Source organism: Ovis canadensis, chromosome 1 (genome assembly GCF_042477335.2).
Source record: "Ovis canadensis isolate MfBH-ARS-UI-01 breed Bighorn chromosome 1, ARS-UI_OviCan_v2, whole genome shotgun sequence".
NCBI classification, from domain to species: Eukaryota; Metazoa; Chordata; class Mammalia; order Artiodactyla; family Bovidae; genus Ovis; species Ovis canadensis.
Genome location: NC_091245.1, coordinates 105,508,811 through 105,530,456, shown reverse-complemented (window position 1 = coordinate 105,530,456; position 21,646 = coordinate 105,508,811). Strand labels below are relative to the sequence as shown.

The window sequence follows — 21,646 nt, the reverse complement described above, 5'->3', positions numbered from 1 at the left end:
CAAAAGGGCATCAGATGATTTGATTGAGGTTATAAGATACTGAGGTAATTCAGGTCTGTGACTTCAAAGCCTTGGTTTTTTCAAAGTCATTCTGAAGGAATTTTTTTCTTTACTTCAGGAGAAACAAAAATTAAAACGTTAAATTTTAAAAGAATGTAGTAACTCTGCTTTGAATTGTTTCCAGCTGTAGAAAGAAACTGCTCTAGCAGCTGCTCAATTTAAATAGAGTTAACAATGATTAAGATAATTCAAAGGCTGAAGTATTGATGAATAAAAACAGGTTTGTGGGCAGAATCAGGCTACAGGTGTTACTCCCAAATTCCTGGTAATCCCTGGAAGTTCACGGGCTTCTGGAACAGGGCCGGCAACACTTCTAAACAAGGGCCCAGCATAAATTTTTCAAGGATGCTTTCAAGGGCCTATGGTGCTATGCTAACTAAACGGCTAACGCACAGTCTCATTTAATCCTCACGGAAACTCTCAGAACTTGTTATTATCACCCCACTGTACAAACGAAGTCCTGGAGGCTCGGAGGCCGTAACCAGGTAGTCCGAAAGTCCATTCAGCTTCCACTGTCTGTAATGGATTTAGAACATACTGCGTTAGCCTCAACAGCGCTTTCAGGTTTTTAAGCTAAAAAGTTTTTAAACTGCTTCGAAAGGGAGGAAGATGGCAGAGGCGTCTTTTCACGTAAAGTGCCCCGCAGTACTGCACGAAATGCTCCCCAGCTGCACGGATGCAGTCTCTGCGGTCCACTCCCACCCGCCAACCCCCCTAAAAAATTAGCTCTGCCGCCAGGCGAAAGCAAGCGATAAAGTCCGAGGGCGAACATCCGTCCCACCACCCTAGAGTGAAAATGAGGGGTGCAGTTTCCTCAAGTGCCTCCCGACGCCCGCTACTCCCCGTCCGGCAGCCCGGGGCCGGGAACCAACAAACCGTACCTCCCCCGGGCCAGGTGCGTCCAGCCAGCGGCCCAGACACCAAGCCTTCGCGCCTCCTCTCTAGCAGCTCCGCCTTCTCCGACGCCAGCGGGGCGCGGGGCGGGGCCACTCCTCCGCAGCCAATCCCCCGCCGCGGCTGCAGCCCTGGTGGGGCGGGAAGAGCTGGGTGCTCTCGGCGAGGAGCCAGCGGTTCTACCGGGACCGTAGCTGCAGCGGCTCCTGGGCCAGTGCCCGCGGCCTCTTCCCCTGCTTTTAGTAGGCACTCTCCCACACACATCCCCAAAATATGCTTGCAGAGAGAGTGGAGCGAGTGACCGCGACGCACCTCTAGCTCTTTTGGGAGTGGAAGAGCTCCCATCCTGGTTTGGAGAGGTGCACGTGGCGCACTCGAGCTGAGCTTGAAGACAGCGCCTTGTCTAGACCCGCTCGGTGGTGATGGGGGGCTGCTTGTGCAAAAAATGGGAGGCCCTAACCACGCGGGCACAACCGGTCAGCACGTAAAGCTGCTGCTACCTTCCCCTGATCATGCACCCCCAGACCCGCCTCTACAAAGGCGCTGACCCCGGCGCCCCCGGATCTGGGCGGGAGGTGGCGCGCGGGGAGGCGCCAGCCTCGGAGGGGAGGGGCGCGCGGAGGGGGCGGTCGGCCCGCTGGCTGCCCACCGTCCGTCGCGCTGCCGGGGACACTCCCGCCGCCTGCGCTCCGTCCCCCCTGGGCCCCGAGAGTGTGGGCAGGGCTGTCCCGGGGCTTCCGTGCCCGGCCTCTCCCACTTCTGGAGGAAAAAGCAGGGGAAGCCCCCGGCGCCCGCCGCCTCCGGAGAGCCGCGGAACCCCCGGCCGTGCAGGCGCTGAAGACGACCTCGGGCGGAGCCCCGGTGCGTCGTGCCTGTCGCCGTCCGTGTCCGGAGCGGCGGCCCGCGTCCGCCCGCTCGGCGCCCTGAGCCCCCTGCTCCGGGCCGTAGGGACCCCACCCTGCGGGGCGTGGGCGACGGCCGGCCGGGGACCAGCAGAGCAGCCGTCGCGGGGCCTTGCCGCAGCCTCCAGCAACCCAGCCCCGGGGAATGCAGTGGCCCCCGGTCCCTGGCGCCTCTCCGTGTCTAAGCTGGGCCTCCTCGCTCGCCTGCTTCGCGGCCACGACGCTCCTGAGCCGCGCCGGCCGGGCCCCCCTCATGGCGGCCAAGTGGTTCAAGGAGTTCCCCCTGAACCTGAAGACCGTGTCGGAGCGGGCCAAGCCCGGCGGCGGGGGAGGCGGCAAACTGCGCAAGAACTCGGAGGCGGGCGGCTCCGGGCCCGCCCCGGGCAAGGGCCGCAAGAACTCAGCGGCCGAGCTGGGCAGCGGTCGGGCCGGGGTCGGCCCCCCCAAGGACAGCCGGCTGTCCCGGGATAGCCTGCAGAGCCTGATTCAGGCCGCCGCGGGCAAAGGCCGCAAAAACTCCCGGACCACCGAGGAGGAGCCCCACCGGGGCGCGGCCAAGAGCTCAGGCTGCAGCACCTACATCAACAGGCTCATCAAAGTGGACACTCAGGAGAAGAACGGGAAGAGCAACTACCCCAGCAGCAGTAGTAGTAGCAGCAGTAGCAGCAGCAGCTCTTCCTCCGCGTCCTCTTCCCCTTCGTCTCTGGGCCCCGAGCTGGACAAGGGCAAGATTATTAAGCAGCAAGACACGGTAAGAGTACAATCTCCCTTGGACCACCTCTGCCCTACTGAAGCCTAACAGTGGGAAGGGAGCATCGTGAACCCGCTGAACTCTAAGGTTTTTTATACCTCAGAGAAGATGAGGATATATTTTCCCCTTCTGACACTGATGACTGCTAAGTCATCATTTTAAATGATGACCATTTAAAATCATTTGTTTGTTTAATCTTGAAAAATTCTTATTCTAGCCTTGGCAACTTGGCAGAAATGTGCTTTCCATTTAATTTTATCAGTTTAGAAGAATAATTGAATGAAACAAGCGGGTGCTTTGTTGAATTTGACTCCCTTGTAGATGTTGTGTATTTTAATTTACAAATCCAGGAGAATTGCAAAGCTAGACTTATGTATAACTTTTATTCTTCTTGAGCATAAGGAATGGTCACCTTTAAACTGCTTAAGTATAAATTTTAAAGCTCCAGGGAGTGGATTAGCCACTACCCACCTTCTCTGCTGGAAACTCCATCATTCCTTGCACTTTTACCCAGTATGGAGTTTCTCCACGCTTCACTAGCACCCTAAGTTTACAGCCCTTTCATTCATCCCATTGGAAAAGGAAGTGGCAAAGCACGCCAGTATTCTTGCCTAGAGAATCCCGTGGACAGAGGAGCCTGGTGGGCTGCTGTCCTTAGGGTCACACAGAGTCAGACACGACTGAAGCGACTTAGCATGCCTGCATGCATTGGAGAAGGAAATGGCAACCCACTCCAGTATTCTTGCCTGGAGAATCCCAGGGACAGAGGAGCCTGCTGGGCTGCCATCTGTGGGGTCGCATGGAGTCGGACACAACTGAAGTGACTTGGCAGCGGCAGCATTCATCCCATGAACATTTGCTGTGCAGGAGCCATGTAGGATAGGGGGCAAGGGGCTCTAAGGGCTCGGGTTGTGGAGGATACAGAACAGGACAAGGAAATGCCCTGAAGGAAATTACAGATCAGGAGAGAAGGTGTTTCCTGCTTCTTACATGCCAGAGGTTTTCTGGGTACTGTCCAATGTGAGACAGTTAAGAAAAGAAGTGTGAAGAGACCCACTTCATTCGTACAGAGATGAGTTGGGGTTTTGTTTGTTTTTAAAAAGAGGAGAGAGAAAGCTTACACCCCACTCTCAGACTCTAGCCCAGGTGATCACTTCCTGTCATTAGGACTTTCTCTTGCCCAGGCTTCAAACATGCTGCCCCTCTGGGTGGGGTCAGGGGCAGGCAGCACATAATGTATGTCTGCACTCGGCCTTCTGTTCATCCCTCCGTTTGTTCTGTCCAGGTATTTACAGCATGCCCACCCGAGTGCCACACACTGGAGGGAGAGTTTGGGAAGATGGCCAGCTCACCCAGACATTAGTCAGTGGTCTCTGTGTGTGTTTACCTAGATCGTAAGCACCTTGCAGCCGAGCGCTGAGTATCATGCTGCTTGCTCCTCGTTGCACCTTGGGGATGCAGGACACCTGAACGGGCAAGAAGCATGGAGTGAGAGAGTGAGTGGTGACCGCAGTCTTCTGCAGTGACTGCCCAGTTATTTTCATGGCCATTGCTTCTCGATGTCTGAAGTTTCTTAGGCCATCTCCGCCCAGGAAGAGAACTCTCATCCAGGTTGCCCCCTCCTCCTCACTTCTCCCCATTTACCTGGATTTCTTTCCCAGCCCCGGTGGCACATCTCCGTGAACTCTTTGGAGAATATCATCAGAGATTGTATGAAGGGCTGGGCTTCTTCCCTTAATTTTGATTCACCTTTGGGTTTTTTTTATCCCTCTCTTTCTCTTTAACTGGAATACATGCTTTATTTATACTATCCTAGCTGTTTATTTGTGGAGCCACATTGATAATAGGGGAAGTGCTGTGTTTTTTAAAAATGAATGTTTCTTGGGACTTCCCTGGTGGTCCAGCATTTAAGACCCTGAGTTTGCCCTGCAGGAGGCAGGGGTTCTTACCCTGGTCATGGAACTAAGATCCTGGGTGCCTTGCAGTGCAGCCCCTCTCCCCCCCACCCCAGAAAGAATATATCTTTTCTCCATAAAATTTCCATGAAACTCTTCCTTCCTGAGAAGTACCTGTCAGGCGCAGGCTCCCACATTGTCACTCAGCTGCAGCACTACAGAACAATTACACTCACACCACCTTCCCAGGCACCTTCCTGTTTTTGGAAGGATGGATGCTTTCTGTCACAAACACGGATGAGAACTTCCCTGGTGGCACAGTGGATAAGAACCCGCCTGCCAGTGCAGGGGACACGGGTTCGACCCCTGGGCTAGGAAGATTCCACGTACCTCAGAGCAACTGAGCTCCTGCTCTACACCTTCTGAGCCCACACTCGAGAGCCTGCGAGCAACTTCCTGAGCCTGAATGTCGTAACTGCCGAAGCCTGTGTGCCTAGGTACTCCTCAACAGGAGAAGCAATGAGAAGCACTTGCACCGCAACGAAAAGCAGCCCCCTTACCGCAGATGGAGAAAGTCCACGCACAGCAATAGAGACCTAGTGCAACCAAAAAATTAAAGAAATAATATTTTTTTAAAAACTACCTGATTGTTGTCTATGAGAATCAGTGCGTTTATAAATCACTGAACCTAGAACCCCCACAGTACTGTTTAGCTCTGACCTGTTTCTTAGGCTTCTTATTATGAAGCCTATTTCTTTAGCGCTGTTACAAATTCCTTGAGGACGAGAAGAAGGTCTTGGTCTTATTTTATTCCCTCTCAGTGCCTAGCCAGTGCCAGTGGACGTGCATTATCAGTGAGTGATGAGCTGACTTACCATATTGCTCAAATAGTTGGCATTTTTAAAAAAACCAAAATCATAGAAGAGGTAGTAGACCAGTTCATTTTCTTATACTCTAAAGGCATAGATATCTTCCACCCTCTGCCATCCACCCTGCCACACTTTAACCAGCAAATGCCTTATTGCCTGGGGAGAGAGAGGGAGGTGAAAAGAGCCTTGGGGATAAGCAGGAGAGCTTGGATGGATTGTTGCCAATCAATTATACTACCAAAATCAAATGTTTGTCCAGCTGGGTGGATAATAATGTGATCAAGTGCAAAAGCTCTTCAGAACTGGTTGGAAATTTTGAACTCTTTTGGGGTCTGCAGGTTTTTAGTCACTTTTTGATACCATTGTCACTCTGGTATGTGGTAATTGTTAGCAACTTCCCTGTCTGGTTTTCTTACAGGTCATCATTTTAGAAGACTATGCTGACCCTTACGATGCGAAACGGACGAAAGGTCAAAGGGATGCAGAGAGAGTAGGGGAGAACGACGGTTATATGGAACCCTATGATGCCCAGCAAATGATAACAGGTTTGTAACCAGGAGCTGCTTTATACTGAAATCTCGCACTCAACTTGGAATGTAGTAAAAAAATTAATAAATAAATAGGAACCAGTGTATATTTGGGAAAGAGAGGTGAAGGAACTTTATCAGATCCTCCTGTGGGGAAGAAACAGAAATTAGACCCAAAACTAAAGTCAAAATATCTAGCTAACATCCTTAATGGTTTTGTATCCTTCAATTTTAGAATTTTCGGGGGGGGGTCTTTAAAGTTTTTCTAATTCTATGCAAAGTGACACTTGTGAATTTGCAGATCTTCTCAGGATGTGATCTCCAGGTTTCAGATAATTTAAACACACCTGTTGGCCACTGACAAAACTTTGACATCCATAATGGGAGTCATGAATCTGTACCAAGGGGGAATAATTCTGACTTATAAGTTGAGCAGACACTCTTGTCATTTTTTTGGGTGTCATACTTTTCCTTTTATTCATAATTTTCTTAAGTTGGTGTAAACAGTACTTAAACTAATTATTTAGATTTCTTTGTGAAATTTTAGAGTAAGTTTACTCCCTAATGAAAAACTGCTGTTCCTAAGGGCTGACTCAAGGGAGCCTTGTTCACATGTCCTGGGTTTCATGCCTGGGAGAGGAATAATTGGTCACACATGAAAGATTTTGTCTCTTCTGTTTAAAAACAGATTGAAAGGCTGTCAAGCGCGGGCTCCATAAGCATAGTCTCAGGAAAGTGGAGCAGGAGGGGAGCCATAGCGCCCTGGAAGGGTCAGGACAGGCCTCAGAGCCGGAGCTGCAGCAGGAAGGCGCTGCTCTGTCCCCTGCTCTCTGCTCACAGAGATAAGGCACCGCATTTGGGGGGTGCACCCTGGCCAGGCTGCGGCCCTGAAGGCCACTGGACTGTGACCTCTACTGAAATCTGTGAATGAAAGGAAGTGAAAATGAACTTAGAATTCTAAAAAATACCAGAGACTTGAAAGGAATAGGGGGAAAGATTTTCTTTTACATAAAACTGAGGGAAAAGCCTTTCTGGAAAAAAAAAGAATGTTTTGCTTTAATTCACTTTTCTTTGTCCTTTGATGTTTATTCCTCTCTTTCTCTTTAATTGGGGTAAGTTGTTTATATTATCTGAGATTTGGGGGGGCATGTTTGTTCCGTTTTCTTATGGATCCTCACTGATAGTAGGGAAAGTACTTTGCTTTTTAAAAATGAATAATTTCCCCCCATATAATCCTCACAAAATCCTGAAAACTAGGGGACGCTAATACTACCCCTTGTTACAGGGTACAAAATAAGACCAAAGAGTTTCTGACTCGCATAAGATGTTCGTAAGGCTCTTTAAGAGACAGAACATAAATGAGAACCCAGATCTTCCCACTCCAGACTGAATGGTATGGGTTCTACACCAAAGTGCCCCAGGACACATTCGAAATGGTATATGCAAAAGCATTTTAAACTTTACACATAGATAGCAACCTACTCCAGTATTCTTGCCTGGGAAATCCCATGGACAGAGGAGTCTGGTAGGCTACAGTCCATGGGGTCACAGAGAGTCCCCACAACTTAGCAGCTAAACAGCAAGAACAGTAACAAGGCATCTTTCCACTCAGACTCACAAAGAAAGTTGTATTTAGAAGTCAAAAGTTTGTATGTAACTTGTTGCTTTTCCAGAAAAAATAAAATTTTAAAATTAAATAAGTCAGTGTCCAATATGAAATAAATGTAATAATAGTAGTAGCTAGCATTTAATATTGGAGCACATATTAAGTCCCGGGCTTTGTTTTAAACAGTTTATAGGAACAGATGTATTTAGGAATGCAACACTAATACATTCAATTAGAGAATAAATTCAAATTTATTAAAAATTTTAATTACTAACTCTTAAGAATTATTTTTTTTCCTTTGCTCTTTTAAAAAATATTTATATTGGTGAATTTTAAAATATACTTCATTTAAAATACATATCACAAAACACCTACTCAATTAATGTAGAGGATATACCTCTTATTCTACACATAGGTTACACAGCTGGACAGAATAACAGGAAGTGAGTTTACCGGAAGCTGGAAATAAAAGATTTGCTACTGGGTGGGTTTTCTTTTTTTTTTTTTCTTTTACCTTTTTTATTCAGTTTGCTCCCTGTAAGGCTTGTCAAAGTCCAAGTTCAGAAAGTCTCATATTTCTTGAGAAATCTTAGGGGAATAAACAAAATTGTTTATTTCAGAATTTCTGCAGAAGATAGAGAGGATTCTGATAAATATAATTTAATTGTGGCGCTCCCAATTTCTGTACTGCTTTTTTAATACCTGTGAAATGGGAGTAACATGCCTGATTTCAACAATGTTTTGGATGTGTAGAACAGTGTTCATGATGGTATTTTGTAACAGCCAACAAAAATTTCCCAGGCATCTCTTTGCCATGTTCCAGGTCCTACACTAGGCTCCGGGCATCCAAGGAACAAGATGCACAGGTCCCAGGTCATTATGAACCTTACAACCCAAGGGGCAAACAGACCTAATAGCAGAAAAGTCATCACAGAAATGTGCTAAATGCCGAGAAGAAAAGAATGAAAATCATGATCTGCCTCAGGAAGCGGGAGGGATAGAAATTAAGAGGCATTCATTACTTTCCTGTGGCCAAGTAACTGTGGGACCCAGACTCCCCAGATTTCCCTGTGCCCAAAACTTTGCTCTTAACTTTTAAAAGCTAAAGATTTGTAAGTTTCTGAGTAAATTCTCACTTAGATTTATCCGAAGGATTGTTTTATGAAAAAGATAGGACAGTGAATATGAGGCAATATTAGTTTAAACCTGTTGTTCTTCTGCTAAATTTGCAGGAACATTTTGGCTAAATAATTAGCAGAAACGTTCTACTTAATTTAGCGTGATGAGCTTTTTCCACCAAATGAAAACATTAGCATTGGGAGAGTTTTTCAGAGTTTCCTAAGATGAGCCGTCGTTCAGCACGTGAGTTCCTTCTGCAGTTGATTGTCACACAAGTCGAGTGTCTCCTAGGTGCCAAGTTGCCAGGTTACCTTACGAATCCTACCATCCTGTGTGGTGGGCGTTAGAAGTGTCTGATTGACAGAGGAGGAAGCTAAGGTACAGAAAGATTCAATAACGTGTCCCAGTTATGCAGTTGGAGAGTTGGGATACCAGGTCACCCAGCACCCTTTGGTTTTAGTTACAGAGCTCCAGTCATAAGTATCTTTAAATTTTGGTTTTTGCCTCCAAATGGTTTTATTGGTTGGTATAGACAGTCAAATCTAAACGACAACGTCCGTTTAAAAAACTGTCCGTTATGGAAAAGACAGAAGACTTTTTGATTTACTTATTTTGTTTGTTAAACTTAAGTTTCAGGACTTCTGATTTATACCTGCTTTTGTTCAGATATTTAGATTTGTTTGATAGGAAAACGTTAATTTTAAATCAAAAGCTTGAGCACTGATAAAGGACCCCTATATCTGATTCTAAGGGAAACATGGAGCTTTATAGGGCTCTAAGTCTGATGTTTTGAATACATGAAATGGACTAAGGGAAAAGGTATGTTACAAAAATTGTAAGTAATATTCTACATTAAATCTTTGAGACATAAAGTAAGATATGGTAGAGAAAGCAAGGGCTCTGGAGGCAGTGGGCTGCCCCGCTGACTACTGCACAGCCTCAGTTTATTCATCTGTGAAAATGGGCTAGCATCTCTTGCTGCATTACACTGGGCTTCACTGAAATGGAGGTGCAACATGCCTCGTACATGCATCCATGGAAGATCTCACAATTATTTAGACACTTTGGAAAGAGAATTCTTAACAAGTATGTTGTTGTTGTTTAGTCTCTAAGTTGTGTCTGACGCTTTTGTGACCTCATGGACTGTAGCCTGCACGGCTCCTCTGTCCATAGGATTTCCCAGGCAGGAATACTGGAATGGGTTGTCATTTCCTTCTTCAGGGGATCTTCCCAACCCAGGGATGGAACCCAGGTCTCCTGCATTACAAGCAGATTTTTTACTACTGGGCCATTAGGGAAACCCGTGAACAAGTATAGGGAACTATTAATTGCTAACTAGATAATTTAACAACAAAAGAAGTCTTGGTCTTCTGATGTTTTAAAATATAAATGGCATAATTCTGCACAGCTACAGTTGGAAACTGAGAAGGGAAAACTTTTCGGCCCATGTCGTGTTTCTCGACACCCAGTTGCAGTTTGAGCTGGCACAGGTCAGGCCTCGGTTCAGCCCTTGGTGAAATGGGTGTTTATCTGCAGCCCGCTGGCTGCATTCTGTTGTCTGCCGTGGTAAATGGCCTCTATCGGCAGAGCCAGGGTGTAGCTTCCTCTGGCCATTTCCTCCTTCTCAGGCTCGTTTCCTCTCGAAGCCAGCTCTGCACGTCAGGGGCTATTCTCCTGCAGGAAGGGTCGGCTTGCAGCCCCGCGATTGTTTCTGCTTCTGTGGCGCCTCAGGTTGGGGGCAGCCAGGTGCTGGAATGGACTTGAAGGTGACTCCCCTTCAAGGGGCAGAGAGGCCTTGTGCTTAAGCCTTTTTTTCCCCCTCTAATTAAATATTGTTTTAAAAGATGATCGTACTCCTCAGATTTCACCCCAACACCGGATCGTCCTGGGATGGAACATTCTCAACTGTATGCCTTCCATTGTTTTTCCCAGAGCTCTAAGTGTGCACTGACTAAGCTAGAAGGAATACAAAGCCCTCTTCGTAAAAGTAAGACCCAAATACATGTGAAATAAGAACTCAAGATTTTAATCGGTACATCATTTTAACCCAGACTCACTGAAATTTCCTGTGCACAGGGCTCCTTCTATCTCAAGGTTGGACTCAACTCTTTCTCTACTTAGTTCAACCTGGACAGAATTGAGGTGAGGACTTTGGGAAAGGTTTGCCCAGCCTCTGCCAGTCTAAACAGAGAATAAAGTTAGGTTTTGATCAGAAACTTTAAAATTCTAAATTCGTCCTTTGAATGCCTTTGTGTTTTCTCTTTCCTAGTTCTGTAGAAAAGTTCTTTTTCAAAAACTCCAGCCTTATCTTAATTGAACCAAGAGCAGAGTGTGTTTTTTTGTTTCTTGTTTTCCATAACGCCATCTAGAATAAGCAGTGAAGAAAAAAAGCTGTCAATTGAAAGTCAAGAGGCTTGGACCAGAGATGTTGGAGACCTCAAACAACCCGAGGCACCTTCCTGGCCTGGGGGTGGGGAATGGTCCTTAGCTCTCACATTTGGATGTGGAGATTTTCATGCTAGGGGAGCCCTTCTCCTTGGGCTGGGGCTAGCAATGATGAGATTAGTCCTGGAGCGCAGGAGGAACTGAGGTGGCGACCCAGGCGGAATGGGAGTGCATCTCAGGCTTCTCTTAGTAGGATCACCTGGGGGAGCTTTTACAGCTCCGGCTGCCAGATTTTTGTTGTTTAGTTATTAAGTCATGTCTGACTCTTTGCAACCCCGTGGACTGTAGCCCACCAAGTTCCTCTGTCCAAGGGATTTCCTGGGCAAGAATACTGGAGTGGGGTTGCCATTTCCTTCTCTAGGGGATCTTCCCTACCCAGGGATGGAACCCATGTCTCCTGCTTGGCAGGCAGATTCTTTACCACCAAGCCACCAGGGAAGGCCCCCCAGCTCAGTTAATCAGGACCTGTGTTGATGGGACCCAGGCCTGAGTCTTCATTAAAGCTCCCCCAGGTGATTCTGTGCACCAGACCTGCAGTTTTATAGGATCCAGCTGCAGCAAAGGGCCCCTATCCAGCAGAGTTATAACCCCATCCTACAAGTAAATTTTGCCCCTTTGAATTAATGTCCTGATTTTAATAACTTTCCCCTGGGGTATTTCATTTACCATCCTTTCCTTGTTATAGAAGTCTGATGGAGTCAGTGGTTCTTCTCCGTCACCATGCCCATTTTCGGTTACTTGTAGAAAGTTTCACTTTGCCTTGTTTCTGTGGCGTTGTGAGTCTCCTGATTCTCTTCTTCCTTACCTGACCATTCCTCCTCAGCCTTTTTTGGTGACACTTGTTTTATCCAGCCTTAACTGAAGTCCCAGATTCTGCTTTTGATCCCCTTTCCTTTCTAATCGGCCTCCTTTTCTCTGATGATTGCTTTCATTCTTACCAACCATGATCCATGGGTGAGTAACTCCTTGACATGTACCCCTGACCTTCATCTCTCTGCTGAGCTCCAGATGTATGTTGTCACCTGCCCGGAGAAGTTCTAGAACTCCTTCCCCTCGCTCCCTCCTCCCATCCATCATCCAACGATTATTTAGCACAGGTGTTTCCTACAAAGTCAAACGAGACATGGGGGGTCCCTGGCCTGGCAGTCTCCACCAAATTGGAAGTTCAGACACATCGACAAATAAATCCACACACTGAGAGAAGTACAAGGTGAGAGTGAATTGATGAAGCAGTACCACCCGGGGGGAAGTTGGGGCATTGGAGAAGGTCAGTCGGAGACAGGAGATGCTAGGCCAGACTCCAGAGGATTAGAAGATCATCAGCACACCATGGGCATAAAACTGCAGTGTGCAGGGAACTTAAGAAGTTCTGTTTGGTTGGAACAAAGAATTGGATTTCAGGGGGGATAGGGTGCTGTTGAGAGATGAAATCAGAGAGGGAAGTAGGCAGTGATCTGACTCCAGAAGTGTCCGTGCCATGCTGAGCAGTTAGCACTTTGTAAGTGGACTGTTGAGAGCCTATGGGATGGCAAGTGATGCGATGTTTGTGTTTAAAAAGGTCCTCTTCACTGTGACCGGGTAGACAGACTAAAGGCTTCCTCGTGGGCATTTAGAGGAAACCACAGCACAATGCTTGAGTTGACCTATGGTAGCGCTGGTGGTAAAGAATCGCCTGCCAATCCAGGAGACATAACGTGGGTTTGATCCCTGGGTTGGGAAGATCCCCTGGAGGAGGAAATGGCAACCCACTCCAGTATTCTTGCCTGGAAAATTCCATGGACAGAGGAGCCTGGCAGGCTTCAGTACATGGGGCTGCAGATTCATTCGGACACGGCTGAGCAACTAAACAACACATGATGCCTCTGGGCCCTGAGCCACTCAGTCCCCAGACTCTGCTGCTGCTTTCCCACTGGGGCTTGCTGGCTGGTTATCGGGTGGATAGAGGATTTGCATCAGATATTTGCATTTATTTCTAGGCTTCCATTCAGAGCATACCTTTATTCTATCTTGTGCACTGTGTTGGAGTTCTCTTCCAGCAAAAAAAAAAAAAAAAGATATATATATATATATAGAGAGAGAGAGAGTTATTTATATAGTTAATTATATACAATTATAACAATTATATAATTATATAATAATTGTTAACTACCTGTTTAAAAACTTGTAGTGGTTCACTACTGTATACAGAACAATCGAAACTTTCTAATTCTGGCTTTTAAAATTTCTCCACTTTGGTGCCTGCCCTGCCTTTTCCAGCTTCCTCTCCCATACCACCTCTCCTCTCCTGGTCTTCTGTCCTTTGAACTTCTCTCTCGATTCCCTGTGATGGGAACAAGCCCTTTCTCGTTCCCACCTCCGTATCTTCACTCAGGCAGCTTCCTCCACTGGAAAAGACCTCCTCCATCAAAGTCAATGCATCTTCCATTTTTCTCTTCCACTTGGAATCAATCCAAGAGTAGTGGCTAAGAGTATGGCTTCTAGAGCCCAACTTCCTGCCTTTGAATCCAGGCTTTGCACTTGCCGTCTTGAGCAATTTCCTTAAACTCTTTGTGCTTCAGTTTTGTCCTGTTATATGGGGAACTAATAGTGTCCACCTCATAGGGCAGTGGTGAAAATTACAATGCACTTAGAAAAAAATATGTAATGCATGGTACACTATTGCTAAATGTTAGCTCTTGAGATATTATTTTGTTTTTCCCCCTAACAACTCTTTTACATATTCCGGGAGATAGTGAAGGACAGGGAAGCCTGGCATGCTGCAGTCCATGGGGTCTCAAAGAGTCAGATATGCCTTAGTGACTGAACCAACAACATTCTGTCTTGTTAGCCTGTTAAGTATTATTTGTAAACGCATCACTAGGTAGAAACCACCTTGAAGTCAAGAACTCTGTCTAATGAACCTAAATATCTTCCCTCAATGGATGTGGCCCAGTGCTTGAATATAGTAGACACTCAATTTTTATTAAAATACTTTGCTCAGCTTCCTAACATCTTCCTTTGAAGATGACCCATACTCAAAGATGGAGACAGGGGGACCAGGAACTATGGAGCAGGTCCCCTGAGGCCCCTTCTCTTCTCTCCAGGCACACGGCCCCAGAGGCAGGCCTGCCTTCCGTTGTGATTCCCTAACGCCTGGACTTGATCCGGCATCTGGCTCTGGGGACTGATCCCGCATCTGGCTCAGGGGACTGATCCCGCATCTGGCTCAGGGGACTGATCCCGCATCTGGCTCAGGGGACTGATCCCGCATCTGGCTCAGGGGACTGGAGGGAAGTTGTAGGGCCCTCCCCACCCCCACCCCGCGGTCAGCAACAATCCAGGTGTCCTCGACACTTCCAACCTGACGGACCGGTCTGGTTGGAAGAGAAGCGGTGATTCGGTGCATCACCGGGCTTCCACGGTACATTTTCTTCAGAAGTATTCTGTGCGGTATGTGTTTTTCAGAAATCAGACGACGAGGTTCCAAAGACCCCCTGGTGAAGGCGCTTCAGCTGCTCGACAGCCCGTGCGAGCCTGGAGAGAACGGCCCGAAGCCCGAGGCGCTGGCGAAGCGCCGAAGCTCCAAGGAGCTGCTGGGGAAGCCGCCGCAGCTCTACGACACGCCCTATGAGCCGGCGGCCGAGGCGGGCGCGTTCGCCGCCGAGGGGCCGGAGCGGAAGGCGAGGTTGCCCCCGGACAGCCACGGACGGCTGCCCCAGGACGACGAGAGGCCCGCGGCCGAGTACGAGCAGCCTTGGGAGTGGAAGAAGGAGCAGATCGTGCGGGCGCTATCGGGTGAGGGCTGGGTCCGTGTCCCGCTCCTGCCTTCTTTCAGCTTCCCTGCTGGAAAACCCCCGCCCGCCCGTTCAGCCAAGGCGCTTTTGTGTTCCTCGACTGCGAGTTTCTTTTTCCAAGAAATTTGATGACGTGGGGAAATAAAAATTAGGCTATGGTTGAAAGGACAGGACTGAAGAAGACCCCTTAATGTTGCAAGGGGTCCTCTGTCTTTCTGGGCATCTTCATTTCCCTTTATCCTTGCAGTGTGCAACTGTTTGGGAAATGCCTCAAATCACTACGGGAAAAACCTTATCTAATCACCACTAAAAGCTGTCACATTGAGAGCAGCTTCTAACTCTTGGTGCTGTTCCTCCAGCCTGTTCACATTTCTGTTTATAATAAGATGGCAGTAGTGGATCAAGTGGACTATAGGAGAGGTGGTTGGAAAGCAGGAGGAAGCTAGCTTTTTTTTTTCCTGTCGAAAATCCTCCTAAAGGAACCAATTCTTCAGCTGTGAACTGTTTTTAATAACTTAAGAGGAAGTTGATGAGTAGATTGTCAATAGATATTAAAGGTCAATCTCCCTCCTGGTTCTCCCAAGACATAGTTTTTCTACTTACCTGGCCACCTAATTTCTTTTGCCTTTGTAAAAGTTCGGGATATCTTTTCCCTCTAACAGTAAAGCTGTGCTTTTGATTAAAATTGTCATCAATGTAAAGGGTGAGTGGAAAAGGTAATTTGTTTGATAGCAAACATTTGAGTCCGGTTGGGCTTTCCCCGGGGCTCAGCTGGTCAAGAACCCGCCTGCCAGTTACAGGAGACTCAAGAGATGTGGTTTCAATCCCTGGACTAGGGAAGATCCCCTAGAGCAGGAAATGGCAACCCACTCCAATATTCTTGCCTGGAAAATCCCATGGACAGAGGAGCCTGGCAGGCTAGTCCGTGGGGTCCCAAAGAGTCAGACCTGACTGAGCGTGGGTGTGCACGCACACACATATATGAATCAGGTTTTCTTTTTGTGTGCATTAATTTTTAAAATAATTTTATTCAAGTATAGTTGATTTAGTGTTGTGTTAATTTCTGCCGTATATACAGCAAAGTGACTCAGTTATACATACATATATTCTTTTTTGTATTCTTTCCCATAATGGTTTACCACAGTATATTGAATACAGTTCCCTGTGCTGTTTAATAGAACCTGTTGTTTACCATCCTATATATACTAGTTTGAATATGCTAATCCCAGGCTCCCAGTCCTTCCCTCCCCACCCTCAAGTCAGTTTTTGTTTTATTTTATTTTTCTTTATTTATTTTTTGGTTTTGGTTTAGTTTTATTTTAGAGTTATTTTCCACAAATCCCTACTGGTTACCAACTTCTGTGCTAAATGCTACTCATTTTCTCTCTCTATCTTCTATCCAACCTAGGTGTCATAGCATTGTTCAGACACTGTTAGTAGTTTCTATTTCTCAGCTGATTTTTCTCTCTATTATTTCATAGTGAAAACTTCATTTGGTTTCATAGAACGACACACACTCTTGGAAGGAGTCATTACCTGAGACTCTGTTTAGTCTTCTATTCTAAATATACCAAAAGGACCAGTGTTTTTGAAAGTACGTTCTGAAATATACTGAAGTGGTTTCTCCTCATGTTCTAAAACCATTCTCTGTTAATGAACATCTTGAGATAAAAGTGGATGCGTGTGGATGCTAGCAGTATGATCTGATATCAAAGACAGCAGGAGCTCAGCTACCCCAGGGCCTTTGTAGTACATTTTAGCTCAGATTAAAGAAGGAGGAAAGTTGCTTTCCTAAGATGAGCCAGACAGGTTCTTTTCTTTGAGGTGTACGTAGGTCATCTCAGTGGCCTCTGATGTTAAATGGAGCCTTCCTTCCAGTTCAGTTTGAGGGCTCTGAGCGGCCTTCTGTCAAGGAGGAGGCAGTGAGGCAGCACCACCGGCAGAAGAGCTGGACCCAGAAGATCTTGAAGCCAGCCCTGACCGACCACAGTGAGGGGGAGCGAGTGGACCCAGCCCTGCCGCTGGAGAAGCAGCCGTGAGTCTCCTCCCCAGACACGCGTGACACAAGGTGGCTGGCAGCTTGTTGAGAGCCTTGGCGGGGCACACTAGCTCATTCTAAGTCTTTCTGGTGTTGAACTCTTGTCTGGGTGGGGCTTATTTGTGAAAACCCATTTTCCAAGCCCAGTGCCTTTGTGCCTAGGGGAAAATGAGGCCCCAGAACCGGATCTCAAATTCCATTCCCCTGTGTAGAGTGAAAACTTTTTAAGTGACTCTAGCCCTGTTAACTCCCTCTGGGGGTGATGGATAGGTTTTGTGATCCGGGATTACCCAGATCTCATTTCGTCTATTTTGAATGGGAAGCCGGATCTAGTCCAGGCTGTTGAGCTTTCATGAGAAGTTCATTTCCAAAATTGCTTTATGGAATGAGGCCCTGTCTGGATTGGGATATTGATGCTCATGGTTTCTCCCCCTGCCCCATTTTTCAGTTGGTATCATGGTGCCATCACCCGTGCTGAGGCAGAGAGTCGACTACAGTCCTGCAAAGAAGCTGGGTACCTGGTTCGAAACAGCGAGTCAGGAACCAGTAGGTACTCCATTGCACTAAAGTGAGTATTAAGCATCCTGGGCTCTCCCTGTCTGGATCAAGAGTGGGGTGCAGACTTTCCTATCATGGGAAAATGACCAGGCAAAAAAGATATGTTGGGTTAGCCAAAAACTTCATTTGAGTTTTTCTGTAAGATCTTACACTTTTTGGTCAACCCAGTACTTTATATGGTGCACGGGGATACATATTGACAGAAAATAAGATGCGTTTGCTTGGACAACAGAATATGACATACTTTGTTTAGAATGCAGAATTGAGAGAATTCCCTGGCTGCTCAGCGGTGACGACTCGGCGCTTTCACTGCCATGGCCCGAGGTTCAATCCCTGGTCAAGAAACTAAGTTCCTGCAAGCCATGTGGTGCAGCCAAAACAAGAAAGAATTCAAAATTGGTGTTGGGTAAATGTCCCAGTATGCCTTATGATAAAGAGGGATAAATATCCCTATTTCATTTAATGGTACATTGATTAGTTTCTGCCTTTTGTGATCTAAATTATTTCTTAGAGAAATAATTTCTGACAAAAAAAGTTTCTAACAGGATAGTTCAGTCGTTCTTTTACTCTCTAGCGTTTGGGGCTTTAAGTAAATCAGAGATTCCTTGATTGTCACAATGCCAACTGCAATTTTGGTACCAGTTTCTTCTGTTGAAGAAGGAAACAGTGCCTTGCGATGACTCCCCTGTCCAATTGTACACAGAACATTCGTTTTTGCCCGGTAGGCTTATTCCAATAAGCCTGGTGTCATGGAAATTCTCGTTGCTCTGCGAGTTCAGTGGTGCTATATTGGAGGATCATTGTCAAGAGCCCTAACAGCATTTCCTTCCTGAGGAAGCTGAGCCCCTGCAGCTGAAACAATCAGACTGGAGGGGAAAAGAGGTTGAGGGGGGAGCAACATGGCTCAGAAAATGGGATAGGCTACCAGATACACAATACCAGGAATAGCTTTGCTGTGTTCCTGAAGCGGGTACTTGTGGATTAGATCTTTGAGACCTTCGGTGCCAGCTGTCATATACAACCAGAAACAGTGTTTCCAGATTGGGGGGTGGGGGAGGAGGAAGAAACAAGTTTTATTATTATTATTCTTAATGTTTCCTTTGGGGAGGAAAGAAAGAGGAAACCTTTCACATGTCTTCCTAGCCTTGAGAAGAGGTGAGTTTAAACCTCACTTTCGTGGTCTCATTATTGGGCTTAAGCACTAGTTTGGCAGTTTGCGGGGAGGAGCTGGGCAGTTTTTTTTTTTTTCTCTTGGTCCAGTGCCTGATGACTTGTGTGTGTTAAAGATAAATGACCCAGGGGTGATGCACATGTAGCTGAGGGTTGTGAAGCTTCTGTGCAGTCTGCTAGAGTGCTGAAAGCTCTTCTGTGTGTATATAACAATTCTAGGAGTGGCTGGGAACCTGTTGGCCTATGAATCTAGCTGAGATTGTTTTCAGTGAGGAGGGAATCCCTCTGCTCACTCATTCATGTCTTCTCCTCAATTTTGGTTTTGTTCCAGGACTAGTCAAGGATGCGTCCACATAATAGTGGCTCAGACCAAAGACAACAAGTACACCCTGAATCAGACGAGTGCTGTCTTTGGCAGCATCCCGGAAGTGGTACACTATTACTCCAGTGAGAAACTGCCCTTCAAGGGGGCAGAACACATGACCTTGCTCTACCCTGTACACAGCAAGCTGCACCAAGGTTCAGCCTCCAAAAGCCCCAGCGGAGCCTCTCACACCTAGGAGGGCATCAGCACCCAACCGGATTCTCAGGGGATAAGGCTGGACTGCACCGTAATATTTGGGAGGAAGCAGGACTCTTCATATAGAAGTCAAGAAGTCTTTGGCCTTGAATCCATTCCGTGACTCTTCGTTACTGACCTGTGCCTTTTCTCCTTGCTAAGCAGTTCTATTACGAGAAACCATAATTTACCAGTTGCCTCTACTCCCTGGAGTAGGGTTATCTATTTGGGACGTGACCCTCAGGAAAGGTAAGTCAGGAGTCCAGAAATACTAAAGGTTCTCCAAAAATGCACTAATTATTCCCTGGAATACCTAATTTCCAAATAAACCAACAAACTTGGTATTTATATAAAACAACAGAAAATGATCAAACGGACCCAAAGAGCATGTAATATAAGACCCCTTCTTAGGGAAAAGCATGAACAGTGGAAAATGAGTAATAGTGGACACTTTGGAAAAAACTACCTTTCTCTCTTGAGGGTCCTAGTTCAACTCCAGAGGCCATAAAAAGTCACAATGTTAGAGTCTGGTCAAAGGATTATTTTTGTCAGCCAGCCTTCTAAGCAAAGTTTGTGTTTTCTCAATTTCTGTGGACTTTTTTTGACAAATCAGTTATATAAGCATAAATAAGAAGGAAGATGCCTGTGATTTAAGAAACACCAATATAATTAAGCATTGGCAGTATTGCCATAACTCTGAATTATAGAATTAAATTGCAGAATAAGATACACAACGAAGATTGCATTTCTGAGTTTTAACAAATCTGAAAATTTACAAAGCACAACAATTGTTATTGAATAATAGAACCTTTGGCCTCTTTTGTTTCATCTTTGTCCATTTTAGTAGTTATTGAAAAAACTGAATTTTTCATTTTTAGCCCTAAAATTAGATATACTTTGCATTTTTTTTTAACTTTTTTTTTTTTACTTTGCATTTTAGAGTAACTATATGTATATATATATATGGGGTCCCCTTATATATATATATATATATATAGGATATGATTGTGGGAACTGGGTCTCTAAAACCTGCAGTTTCTCTCATGCTGTACAAAGCAGACTGGTTTGCACTATATTAAAATATTTTAAGAGACTGATGTTTTCTCTAACCTCTACTGCTTAAAGATATTAAAATAATATCCATAGTATCATTATCTTTATGATTTATTATGAACTTATATCACCAATGTACTTACTGTGAAAAAAAAAAAAAAAAAAAAACTGTGGAAATGGCATACTGTGAGAAGGCGCCAGTGAGTGGCTCTGTAATGAAAACCGAGCAGATGTTTCTGGATTCTGGGGTTTGTAATTTGGTTCTTGAAACTGGTCCAGATACAAATGTGCTGACTGTCATCAATGAAAAGTTAACTTTTGTAACTAAACTCAAATACACAAAAAAATGTTGATCCAGTTAACTTTTAGGAAAACATATCCTTCTGGTTATTAGTTATCATTTTACTGTTAGGATTTAGAGATTAGTAAATATTTGCATCTTTATTCAGTTAAGAATGTACCCAGAGTTGTGTGATCTTTGTTTTTAAAAATTTGGAAAGAACTTTTCCTCACTGGATCTCAATGATTTTATTAGTCGAGAATGTTCTGTTTTTAAGTACTGATAGAATTTTTTTTTAATGTACTGGTGTATGCACTTGTCTTTAGTACAAGATTTTTTTTTTTAATGTTTAGCATCCATAGTTCAGTCACCAAATATTTATTTTCTTCCATATACAAATAATTCATTCTATTAAGCTTATTTTCAGTTCAGCATTCTAGAAATTAAATCTTGCTTTTTACTTATTCTACAAAGGAAGTTCAGCAGTGATCCCAATTTTACTAAATGCTGAAAACTTTGTGAAGTTTTTCTTTGTGCACTAAATGGTTTCTGGCCCACACCCAGCAACTGGGATGAATGTAATAGTGAAGTAACGCTTTGAAGGCAGACCTGATGCATTAAGTATTTATTGAGCTTCTGTCACGGGCTCAGTACTGTGCTTCCTTTATGCTGTTTTTCTGTGACAATCATGCTGTTTTCTTTATATAATTAAAAGTGGAGATGTGGCGTTCATATATAGTCCAGTTCCTTCGCAAATGTATAGGAGGTTATAGGAAGAAGAAACACAGTAAATTAGTAGAAGGGGGGGATAAGCTACTATTTTCTTCCTGAAGTTGTGACAGGAGCTGACAAAAGCCAGGGAGTTCACAGCTGGGTGGTGGCACAAAGTACCATATGTTCTAAAAACAATTAGGCCCAGCAGGGTGTCCCTAATGGCTTCCTTGTTAAGCCTCCGGGGGCCAGCTGATCTGAAGCCTTGTGACATGTCTCTCTGAGCTCTGAATGCTTGTGCCTTTTTGTCACTTGGTCCTGATACAAGTGTTCTCCTGTGGTCTTCATTCTCTTGAGTTCATTCAGTCTCCTGAAATATTTTCTGATTCTTTCTGGAGAGAACAGTGTCTTCTCACAAATTTGTACTCGTTTGCCT

The 21,646-nt window shown here is 45.6% G+C and overlaps 2 protein-coding genes across 5 annotated transcripts in view; one reads left to right on the top strand and one right to left on the bottom strand.

Annotated features, from left to right (window-relative positions):
• Positions 1-2,187, bottom strand: part of TDRD10 (tudor domain containing 10) — a 54,807-nt gene extending 52,620 nt beyond the window's left edge. The window contains exons 1-2 of one of the 4 annotated variants that reach the window (XM_069543528.1): positions 2,061-2,169; positions 1,267-1,384 (exon numbers count right to left, since the gene is read on the bottom strand). In XM_069543528.1, coding sequence (XP_069399629.1) covers positions 1,267-1,299 — 33 coding nt within the window. In that variant the 5' untranslated portion in view covers positions 1,300-1,384; positions 2,061-2,169. Of the gene's footprint in view, positions 1-941 lie in introns of all 4 variants that reach the window. The other 3 variants (XM_069543548.1, XM_069543537.1, XM_069543520.1) reach the window with 3 other exon arrangements.
• SHE (Src homology 2 domain containing E) lies at positions 1,556-21,233 on the top strand. Its single transcript, XM_069543491.1, has 6 exons — positions 1,556-2,607; positions 5,790-5,916; positions 14,513-14,842; positions 16,720-16,876; positions 17,328-17,447; positions 18,939-21,233. Exons 1-6 carry the CDS (start codon positions 2,002-2,004, stop codon positions 19,165-19,167), a joined length of 1,569 nt encoding a protein of 522 aa, XP_069399592.1. The 5' UTR covers positions 1,556-2,001; the 3' UTR covers positions 19,168-21,233.
• The last annotated feature ends 413 nt before the right edge of the window (positions 21,234-21,646 follow it).

Excerpts from the sequence above, each read along its gene's own strand:
- SHE (XM_069543491.1), top strand. The coding sequence starts at position 2,002 with ATGCAGTGGCCCCCGGTCCCTGGCGCCTCTCCGTGTCTAAGCTGGGCC. Across the intron at positions 5,917-14,512 it reads TGCCCAGCAAATGATAACAG|AAATCAGACGACGAGGTTCC; the intron begins GTTTGTAACCAG and ends TGTGTTTTTCAG. Across the intron at positions 16,877-17,327 it reads CTGCCGCTGGAGAAGCAGCC|TTGGTATCATGGTGCCATCA; the intron begins GTGAGTCTCCTC and ends CCCATTTTTCAG.